Here is an 11,712-nt window from a genome sequence, read left to right on the forward strand (position 1 = left end):
ATTAGTGTGTTCTCACTGCTATAAAGATACTACTTGAGACTAGGTAATTTATACACAAAAGAAGTTTAATTACTCACAGTTCAGAGTGACTGGGGAGGCCTCAGGAGACTTACAATCATGGTGGAAGGTGAAAGCAGGCACCTTCTTAACAAGATGGCAGGAGACAGCAAGTGAGTGCAGGGGAAACTGATGTTTTTGAAAATATCAGATCTTTTGAGAACTCCCTCACTATCATGAGAACAGCACAGGGGAAACCACTCCCATGATGCAATCACCTCTTATCAGGTCCTTCCTTCAATACATGGGGATTACAATTCAAGATGAGATCTGGGTAGGGACACAGAGCCCCAAACCACATCACTCATAAAATTGGCAAAACAGGATATCTTTTACCATGTTTATACTTAAGTTGATTTATAAAAATTATCATACATTGTTTTAATAGTGAAACAAAATTTTGAAATTTCATAAGCAGGAAAATAGACAATGTTTTATAGTTACACAAAGTTATTTATTATACTTTATTAAAATAAGTAAAGCTAAACATATCAGCAGGTAAAAAGGTCAAAACCATGCATTTGAAGACAAAAGCTGAATAACTTTACCTTTTGCAAATACTTGCAAAACAACAAAATATGTTATTGTACATGCACAATAGTACATGTGTATATATGGAAATAAAGAATGAAAGTAATGAGACATGGTATCAATAAAAACCAAGTTTAAAATAAGGCTTAAAGGTGGTAAAGGTTATAGGAAGTTAAAGAAATTTGGGAATGACATGCAGATACTTCAACTACTTTTGCAATACTTTACTTCCAAGCTGCAATAAGTACACTGATGGTTATGTTATGAAATATTTCACTACAACTACACCAGCCCACCTAAAAGGGTTCACTAAAATTGAGTCAATAGGCTTGGATTAAAAAAAGTAAGCTATACTGAGCTTCCTGTGGCTCTGAATTGGAGACCAAACTCACATGGGCTAGAGGTTCTAGGTGGTCCTCTAGCTTTGTACACACACTTAATGTGGCTTCCAGTCTCTGCACCTAGGAAGAGGGGCAGATGCAGCCTCAAGGACAACCTATATCCCACTGCCTCTGGTTGGCCCCAATGTACGTTCTGGTAAGAGGGTGGTCCATCCTGAGCTCCCCTAAGGGTAGGTCCATTAGGCAGAAAATGCAGAGGTAACAGTATAGTTGGAGGGCAGACTAATCAAGGACAGGAGATGCTCATGATAGAAAGGGCCATGGGGTAACACTCTTTCCCCAAAAGTGGACTCAGAGACTGAAAAGGTTATTCAATTTATTTGTGCTTTAAAAAAATCTTCATACTCTACAGTTATTATTTGTATAGAATTCTGTTTACAGTTACATGTCTATTTAAAAATTTGGGGTCAGAACAAAACATGACTGATTTTTTTAAAACATGACTTTCAGGATAATATTGTATCTAGAAGAAAATTTCTATTCATTATTTCCTAATCTGATACATTTCCTTTAACACAATCTTCAGACATAATAAAGTCTGAATAGTTGTTAATGTCTTCACATTCAAAATATCTGTTATGACTTTAACTCAATATGAATTATCTTGCTTAGTAAAATGACATTTCTTGATATAGACTCAACTACATTTGCTGCATTCTTTGAATATCTTCCCTATTATTTCTTTAATATACAATGAGTAAAACTTGTGCATAAAGTTGTCAAAAGAAAAAAAAACCCACAGAATGTTGACAGTTTTTTCTAGATGTGGTTTATCTTATTTTTATTAATGGTCATTCTCTGGAAGAACATTTTCATATATCCACGTGAGTCATTAGATTACTTCCTATGGAAGTTCTTTGTTTAATAAATTCCAAATTATAGCAAAATATTTCCCCATATTCCCTACATGGATTAGTAGTTTCTTCTACATGTATTCAGTTACTTTGTAGTTGTCTCTTACAGCAGATTTTCAAACATTCATTACACTATTAGGAATTTCCCCTATGCTTATTCTCTTATTTACTTTGGAAGATGACTTATGGTAAAAGGTTTGCCAAGTTCTTTACATTCACAGGGGTCATGTCCTATTTGATTTCTCCTAAGTATTTTGAGGTACAAATTGCTTGAGAAAGATTTCTCATTTCTACATTTATAAGCTTTTTCCCATGTGTACCCTTGGATGTGCTATGAGAGTTTATTTCTCAGAGGGTTTCCCCACACTGCTTACATCCATAGGGTTTCTCCCTTGTGTGTCTTCTCTGATGTACTTTGAGACCTAAGCTGCAACTGAAGCTTTTCCCACACTGACTACATTCATAGGGTTTCTCCCTTGTGTGTGTTCTCTGATGTTTAGTGAGATCTGACTTATGATAGGACTTCCCACATTCATTACATTTATAAGGTTTTTCCCCTGTGTGTATTCTCTGATGTACAGTAAGGACTGATTTCTCAGAGAAGGACTTCCCACACTCATTACACCCATAGGGCTTCTCCCTCGTGCGTTTTCTCTGATGGGAGTTGAGGACTGAGTTGCAAATAAAGGTTTTCCCACATTCATTACAGTAATAAGATTTCTCCCCTCTGTGTGTTCTCTTATGTACTGTATAGTCTGCCTTATGGTAGAAGCTTTTCCCACATTTTTTACACACATAGGGTTTGTCTCCTGTATGCATCCTCTAGTGTATTGTAAGGTATGAATTCCTAGAGAAGAATTTCCCACATTCCTTACATTTATAGGGCTTCTTACCTACGTGTGTTCTCTGATGTTTAGTTAGGTCTGATTTATTGTAGAAGGTTTTTCCACATTCATTACATTTATAAGGTTTTTCTCCTGTGTGTATTCTCTGATGTACTGTGAGGACTGATTTCTCAGAGAAGGATTTCCCACACTCAGTACATTCATAGGGTTTCTCCTTTGTATGTGTTCTCTGATGTACTTTTAGGCCTGAGTTACAACTAAAAGTTTTCCCACACTGAATACATTCAGAGAGTTTTCCCCCTATTTGAGTCTTCTGATGTTTAGTGACATCAGACTTGTGGCAAAAGGTTTTGCCACATATCTTACATTCATAGGGTTTCTCGTCTGTGTGAGTTCTCTGATGTATTATACGATATGAACTCCTAGAGAAAGATTTCCCACATTCGTTACATTCACAGGGTTTCTCACCTGTGTGTTTTATGATGTATTGTGAGGACAGAGTTGCTTATGAAGGTTTTTCCACATTGATTACATTCGTAGGGTTTCTCCCATGTGAATTCTCTGATGTACTGTAAGATATGACTTATGATAGAAACTTTTTCTACATTCCTTACATTTATAGGGTTTCTCTCTTGTGTGAGTTCTCTGATGTAATATGAGGTGTGAATTCCTAGAAAAGCATTTCCCACATTCCTTACATTTATAGGGTTTCTCTCCTGTGTGGACTCTCTGATGTAAAGTGAGGGAAGATTTCCTAGAAAAACATTTTTCACATTCATTACATTCATAGGGTTTCTCCCCTGTATGGATTCTTTGATGTTTGGTTAGCTTTGACTTTTCATAGAATGGTTTTCCACATTGCTCACATCCATAGACTTCTTCTCCTCTGTGTGATCTCTGAGTTACATTAAGTACTGACTTCCCATACAAAGGTTCCCCTGATTTGTTACTTTCAAATGTTTTCTCTCTTGTGTTAGGAAAGCTTGATCTGTTAAAATTACCTACACTTTCAATATATTTATAATGTTTCACCTCCAAATGAACTCTATGTTTCAAGAAAGTGGACTTCTCAAAGGTTTTTTTCATATTCATTAAACTCATAAAAGTTTTCTCTTTTTTTCTGACATTTTATGGACCGTGAGAGTTGGATTATTACAGAACACTTTATTACATTCATTATGTACACAAGGACTCTCTCCTGTGTAAGCTTGCTTATATGTAATGAAAACTGCCTTTCCATACAAATCTTTCTCACATTCCTTATATTCAAGATTGCTCTAAATTTTGAATTTTCAAATATGAAATGAAGTCCTCCTTATGACTGAAGCATTTTCCAATTTGAATAAACTCATAACGTTTCTCTTCCATATGAGTTTTTTCATGGTTACTATTGAGGAATAGTTTTCTATATGCACTGAGGTCATGAGGCATCTTTCTTAAATAGTTTTTCTTACTACTAAATAAATCTGAAATGTATTTTAAACTCATACCACATAAGTCACATTTACAAGGTATTTTTATGGAAGGAAGTGGGTCTATGCTGAAATCAAACACTTTTCCTAATATGTTATCTCTCTCTATAGTCAGTGTTTGGTTGTTGATATATGGAGCTTGCCAGATATGTCTGTCCTGGATTTCCTGACAGCGCTCAAGTTGGTCATCAACTTTGCAGACTTCTAGAAATAAGAAAAAATAACCGTAACTTATAAGTCTTGTGATATTTGTGATGAGCTTACACTTACGTACAAATGCGCTTTTATATATAGTTGACTTAGTTTCCTGGAATAAAGTAATCCAAAAAGTGTTAATCTCCTCTAGCCCTTTGGCTAGAAGAAAATAAACAAGAAACCTTATAATGTTGAAAGTAGGGTGGAAATTTAGAACACACAATGGGCAATTTATAAATACGTGCTTCGAAACAACACAGAGGTTACAAATAACCATAAAGCACAGTGAATACAGAATAGACACAAATAATGACATAAAACATTAGATATAAAAATGATACTAAAGATATAAAATAAATAATATAAATATAAAAATGGCTAATCTAGAAATGGGACATGCAGAGAATGAGAGGGGCAAGGAAAACTAGTAGTTAAGAGTGTTCTAGAAAAATATCAGAGGAGGCTGGGCATGGTGGCTCACACCTGTAATCTCAGCACTATGGGAGGACAAGGAGGGAGGATCACCTAAGGTTGGGTGTTCCAGACCATCCTGACCAACATGAAGAAACCTCGTCTGTACTAAAATTACCTGGGCATGGTGACACATGCCTGTAATCCCAGCTACTAGGGAGGCTGGACAGGAGAATCGCTTGAACCTGGGAGGCAGAGGCTGCAGTGAGCTGAGATCACGCCACTGCACTCCAGCCTGGGCAACAAGAACGACTCTGTCTCAAAAAGAAAAAAAAGAAAAAGAAAAAAGAGAAGAAAAATGTCAGAGGAATGGTTTATTTGAATGAAACATACCAAGCTTTAAATAGCGTTCTTCTATCACTTGAACCCACAAGGCAGGGGTTGTAGTGGTTAGTGTTTCAGGTGGTATGAGTAGAAAGTGAAAATATAAAATACAAAAATATTTAGAAGACGGTTTACAAAAGTAAAACAGTAATATACTTTTTTTTTTTTTTTTTTTTTTGAGATGGAGTCTGGTTCTGTCACCCATGCTAGAGTGCAGTGGCACGATCTTAGCATACTGCAACCTCTGCCTCCTGGGTTCAAGCAATTATCCTGCCTCAGCCTCCTGAGTAGCTGGGATTACAAGCACCCGCCACTATGCCCAGCTAATTTTTGTATATTATTAGAGATAGGGTTTCACCATGTTGGCCAGATGGGTCTTGAACTCCTGACCTCAGATGATCCACCCCCCTCAGCCTCCAAAAGTGCTGAGATTACAGGTGTGAGCCACTGTGCCCAGCCCTTTTTTTTGAGATGGAGTTTTGCTCTGTCACCCAGACTGGAGTGCAGTGGCATGATCTCAGCTCACTGCAATCTCCATCTCCCCAGTTCAAGTGATTCTCCTGCATCAGCCTCCTGATTAGCTGGGATTACAGGCATGTGCTACCACACCCGGCTAATTTTTTATATTTTTGGTAGACATGGGGTTTCACCATGTTGGTCAGGCTGGTCTCAAATTCCTGACCTCAAATGATCCACCCACCTCGGCCTCCCAAAGTGCTGGCACTACAGGTGTGAGCCACCGCACCCATCCCAATAACAGACAGTTACTTAACATCACTAAAAAAGGATGACAGAAAGACAAAAATAAAATAACATTATGAGGGTCATCTGTGAGAGCAGCAGGCTTATAGAACCTAACAAAAAAGATAAGTGAGGAAGACTTATGATTTGTCAGTAATGACTTTAGTTTCAGTTCTTGCCAATTTGCAGGGATCAGAACATCCTCCCAGACTCCCGACTGCAGGTAAAACACTGCATGAATGGCCAAAGACACTGGAAATAGAAAGGGGAAGGTCGTCAGACCAAAACTTTATATCATGGATATAGCAAGAGCTTATTATTTTTTGAAGATTCAATTTTATTGTTTTTCAACAGGTAATTTATGGTGATTACTGAAAACATATCAAGTTGTCTCCTAAATGTTAGTTGGTATCTTGTATTTGTCAGAGTTTTACTATGACATCTACTGCACCTTTCTTCTTTTTGTACTTTGTTTTTTTGATATTTTCCCATTTTTTCTTCTTTACATCTTTGGAAGTTATGCTATACCAGTTTCTCAATGGTTGGCTGCCCATTAAATTTTACCAAGCTCTCATTCATCAAGATTCAGAGTTAGTTAAGTAATGATACAATATCTATTATATGCTACATATCAAACTGAGTTAATATCGTAAACCTCTTTTCTGAATTACAGAAGGATTTTGAAACACAATTCGATTATCCCCACCTCATTTATATGTAATTATTATTTATTATATAATTGTATTTTTTAGCACTACAAATTATCATTATTTTATACAAACATAATTTAAATTTATCTACGTTTCCTAATTTCCTATCACTTATTTACCAATACTCTCATCTCAAGCATTCTTTTAGGGTTCATTTTCTCTCTTCCTATATTTGCTATTAGAATTTTACTAAAAAATTTATGCAAAAGGTATGGCTTTTATAATTTATTGCAGTATCGATCCAATTTTAATTTTTTTAAAAGTTAAATGTAGTGTTCAGTAATCTGCAATGACAGACATTCCTTCTTCCTTACTCCTTTTATTTCCTCTTTTACTACTCTGAATGTGTCTTACATGGTTGTTTTATACTTACTAATACATCCATGGTATTAATTAATGGGTGTTTGAAAACATATTTTCCGTTATTTGTTTACTCTCACAAATGATTTATTTCCTCAGGTTTTGGTTTTAAGCTCATATTTTGTTTAACTGTAAGTGAGAATATTGGGGATGCTTATCCTTGAGAGGAATTATTTTCCTTTCCTTAAAGCAAGCTACCAATCCGAGGTGACGGCCTAGAGTCTGGATCCTCTAGTGTGGGAGTATAGGAGAATAAGGGTACAAGAAAGCCCTCTATTACTACAGCAGGAGTGTAGAACTATATTGGGCCCAGGATCCTTTACTGACAGAAAAATAGAGGTCTCATAACACTGAGGGAGAAGCAGGTACAGCTGTCCCTCAGGATCTGCAGGGGATTGTTTCCAGAACTTCCCTCAGATACCAAAATCCACAGATGATCAAGTTGCACAGTTAGCCCTGACACACCTGCAGATACGGAGGGCTGACTGTACACAGTGAAAGCTCCATGCTGAGGCCCAGGCACACAGGGCCTGCCTATGACTAAGGCTGTGTTAGAACAACAGAGAACACCCCTGCCCCCACCACAAGCATGACATAGAGTAACAGGGAGCAGCAGCCTATTGCTGGCAGAGGGGCAAGAGCAGGGAGACACAGGCTTAAGAGGGATAGCTAACAGCCGACACAGAGAAGCATAGGGAAAATTCTCTTAATGCAAAATATCTAAAAACTATAGGATAACAAACATATACAAGCAACTGAAGATCCAGGGAAAAAAAGATGAAAAACATCAAACCACAAGCGAGAGAACAGCAAGAAAGAAAAATACCACACACACACAGATATTTGGCTATAAACATCATAGCCAAACAACTAAAAACCAAGGATAAAAAGAAAATCTTAAAGGCAGCCAGAGAAAACAGGATATTAAATGCAGAGAAACAAAGCTTTTTAAATTACAGCAGGAAATAATATCTAAGTCGGAAGACAACAGAATGAAATATTTAATGTATGGAGAAAAAAATGTCAATCTAGAATTCTATACCCAGAGGAAAAAAAATCTTACAAATAAAGATAGTCTTTTTTGGACAAACAAAAGCTGAGAAAATTCACTGCCAACAGAGCTTTGCTTTAAGAAATACTAAAGGGAGTTATTTACACAAAAGGAGGAAGATACACAAAGATATTAAGAATGTCTAAAATGTTTTTTAAATGGGGGGCAAACATAAAAGACTTTTAAATCGTTATAAAAGACGACTGGCTTTACAGAGCAAAAATACTATGGATACATTGTGGGGTCTCTAAGTAAAAACATATGGCTATAATATCACATAGAAAGGAAGGAAGGCTTTAGCCCAGGAACTCAAAACCAGCCTGCGCAACATGGTGAGAGCTCATCACTACTAAAAAACAAAACAACTAGACAGACATGGTGGTACGTCCTGTAGTTCAAAGTACTCAGGAGGCTGAGGTGGGAGGATCACCTGAGCCCAGGAAGTTGAGCCGTGATTGTATGACTGCACTTTAGCCTGGGCGACAGAGCAAAACTGTATCAAAAAAAAAAAAAAAAAAAAAAAAAAGGAGGACAGAATGGAGCTATATCAAATCTTAAATCTTATATTGTTGTAAGATTCTAAGGTTATATGTGAAATAGTATCATATCACTTGAAAGGAGACTGTGATAAACTGATAATGCTTATTGTATGTCATGGGGCAACCACTTAAAACAAAATTTAAGAAAGAAGTACAGACTGAATATCCCTTACCTGAAATGCTTGGGACCAGAAGTGTTTTTGATTCCTGGTGTTTTTGGATTTTTTATTTTTTCAGATTTTGGAATATTTTTATATTATCCTTTGAGGGAGTACTTGAGTGAGTGAATCTAGGTGATACGGTTTAGATTCATGTCCCTGCCCAAATCTCATGTCGGATTGTAATCCCCAATGCTGGAGGTGGGCCTGGTGGGAGGTGATTGGATCATGGGAGCGGATTTCCCCACTTTGGTGCTGTTCTCGTGACAGAGGTCTCAAGAAATATAGTTATTTAAATGTGTGTGGCACCTCCCACCTCTCTCTCTTCTTCCTGCTCTGGCCACATAAGATGTGCCTGTTTGCCCTTCACCTTCCACCATGACTATAAGTTTCCTGAGTCCTTCCAGTCATGTTTCCTATACAGCCTGCAGAACTGTGAGCCAATGAAACCTCTTCTCTTTATATATTACCCAGTCTCAGGTAGTTCTTTATAGCAATGCAAGAACGCACATAACAATGCAAGGACTAATATACTATGCGTGCAAACAAAGATATATCACAGCTAAAGGGGATTGGGAGAGTCTTTTTTCCCTTAGGGACACTGAATAAACTATGTGTTGTGTCCCTACACTTTGACTGTGCCCCATCACATAAGGTGTGGAACTTTCCACTTGTGGTGTCCTGTTGGCACTCAAAAAGTTCTGGGTTTTCGAGCATTTCAGATATCAAATTTTCAGATTAGGGATGTTCAACCTGTAATACTAATAAGAATTCAGCGGAGATAAAACAAAATAAAAATTACCAATCCAAATGAGAGAAAACTGAGGAAAAAAAGGAAAAAGAACAAAATGAGCAAGGAGGAAACACTCAGCAAAATTATGTGAATCCAAACATTGACAAATTATATTAAATATAAGCGGTTGAAATGTCACAATTAAGAAGTAGAAGTAAGACCAGGTGCTGTGGCTCACACCTGTAATCCTAGCACTTTGGAAGGCCGAGACAGGCCGATCACTTGAGGTCAGGAGCTCGAAACCAGCCTGGTCAACATGGTGAAATCCTGTCTCTACTAAAAGTACAAAATTTAGCTGGAAATAGCTTGAACCTGGGAGGCAGAAGTTGCAGTGAGCTGAGATCGTGCTACTGCATTCCAGTCCAGGCAACAGAGTGAGATGCCGTCCCCCCACCCAAAAAAAAAGTAGAAGTTTTCACACAAGTTATAAAAGCAATACCCAACCACATGCTATTTTAAGAAATTCACGGCGGGGCACAGTGGCTCATGCCTGTAATCCCAGCACTCTGGGAAGCCGAAGCAGGCGGATCACAAGGTCAGGATTTCAAGACCAGCCTGGCCAACATGGTGAAACCTCGTCTCTACTAAAAATACAAAAAATTAGCCAGGTATGGTGGCATGCACCCGTAATCCCAGCTACTCGAGAGGCTGAGGCAGGAGAATCACTTGAACCCAGGAGGCAGAGGTTGCAGTGAGCCGAGATTGCGCCATTGCACTCCAGCCTGGGCGACAGAGCAAGACTCCATCTCAAGAAAAAAAAAAAAAGGAAATTCACTTTAAATATAAAGAGATTAAAAGTATGGAAAAAGGTAAATAAAATTAAAAGACAAAGGGAAGAACTAAATTAATATCAAAGTAGCATTTAGAACGAAGAGTATTACTAGGTATAAAGAGAGACATTACATAATTATTAAGCGGTTAATTCATGAAGTGGACATAAGGATCCTAATATGTATACACTTAGTAATGCTCCAAAATTCATAAAGCAGAAACCAAAAGACTCAAAAGGAGAAATTAAATCCAAAATTGCAACTGAAGACTTCACTGTTGTGTATCACTGACACAGAGAGAAAGTTTCTGAGTGTTAGACCTTGACCTCATTTTCCCATTAGTCCTATGATTTTTATTGTACTCATTTGCATAGAGCAGTGATTCTTAGGAACGTATACACTGCATTTTAACAGAATTCACTTTATTAGAATACCGTCATTCTTCCCACTTGTTTTTAGCCTCCACTTAATCAAATTAAATACAGTCAATAATGCCCAGGTTTTCAACAACACTCTCTCACATTTGCTTTAGAATTAGTTCCTCAATTAAATTCAGAGGCTATTACCAGTATTTTTACCATGCTTTTTGTGTCACTTCTTGGTTATCTGATATTCATCCTCTAATAAAAGGTCTTAGGGACAAAGGACCCAGAATTCTTGCCTACTCAAAAAAAGGTTTCCTCTTTTTTGTTAAAGAATCACTCTTTAACCTAGTATAAAGTTCTTAATTTGACCCTCCCTAAGGATTTTGTAGCAATTGCTCTACAGACTTTTAGCAGTTTTGTTTAGCAAATTTTGTTATGGAAAAGGTTGAGATCAGCTGGACTTTTTTCTTATATTGACTGGCTGTCAAAATGATTCTTTATCTTTGAAATCTAGTAATGCTATTAGGAATATAGTATGACGTTGATCATTTTTGGTCTGCCTTCCTTAGGGATGGTTTATCTTTTTATGTAGATTCAATCATATCTTCTTTTCCCCAAAAAATGTTATTGGAGTATTTTCAATATTGGTTCTATTTATTTGATTTTCTACTTTGGGGAATGAACTATATGTATAGTATATATGTGAAATATCTTTTATACTATCTTCTTTATGCAATATTCACCTTTTATTTTCTTCAGTTTCTTCTTGCTTGAAAGGCCTTCCACATTTATTTCTAATCTACATTTCAGCAATGCCTATTCTTCTTTGGGAATTCTCCAATTTTCTTTTCTTTTTTTTTTTTTTTTTTTTTTTTGAGATGGAGTTTCATTCTGTTGCCCAGGCTGGAGTGCAGTGGTATGATCTTGACTCACTGCAGCCTCTGCCTGCTGGGTTCAAGCTATTCTCCTGCCTCAGCCTCCTAAGTAACTGGGATTACAGGTGTGCCACCATTCCCGGCTAATTTTTTGTATTTTTAGTAGGATGGGGTTTCACTATGTTGGCCAGGCTGGTCTC

At 37.1% G+C, this 11,712-nt stretch overlaps 1 protein-coding gene and 1 pseudogene across 2 annotated transcripts in view; both read right to left on the bottom strand.

Annotated features, from left to right (window-relative positions):
* Positions 1–706: 706 nt before the first annotated feature.
* Positions 707–3,774, bottom strand: LOC104675960 (annotated as a pseudogene).
* A 63-nt stretch (positions 3,775–3,837) lies between these two features.
* LOC104675966 (zinc finger protein 37A-like) overlaps positions 3,838–11,712 on the bottom strand; it is a 33,319-nt gene continuing 25,444 nt past the window's right edge. Inside the window, exon 5 of one of the 2 annotated variants that reach the window (XM_030941494.1) lies at positions 3,838–4,361. In XM_030941494.1, the coding sequence (XP_030797354.1) occupies positions 3,955–4,361 (407 nt within the window). In that variant the 3' untranslated portion in view covers positions 3,838–3,954. Of the gene's footprint in view, positions 4,365–11,712 lie in introns of both variants that reach the window. The other variant, XM_030941493.1, reaches the window with a different exon arrangement.

This window comes from Rhinopithecus roxellana, chromosome 11 (assembly GCF_007565055.1).
Source record: "Rhinopithecus roxellana isolate Shanxi Qingling chromosome 11, ASM756505v1, whole genome shotgun sequence".
Classification (NCBI taxonomy): domain Eukaryota; kingdom Metazoa; phylum Chordata; class Mammalia; order Primates; family Cercopithecidae; genus Rhinopithecus; species Rhinopithecus roxellana.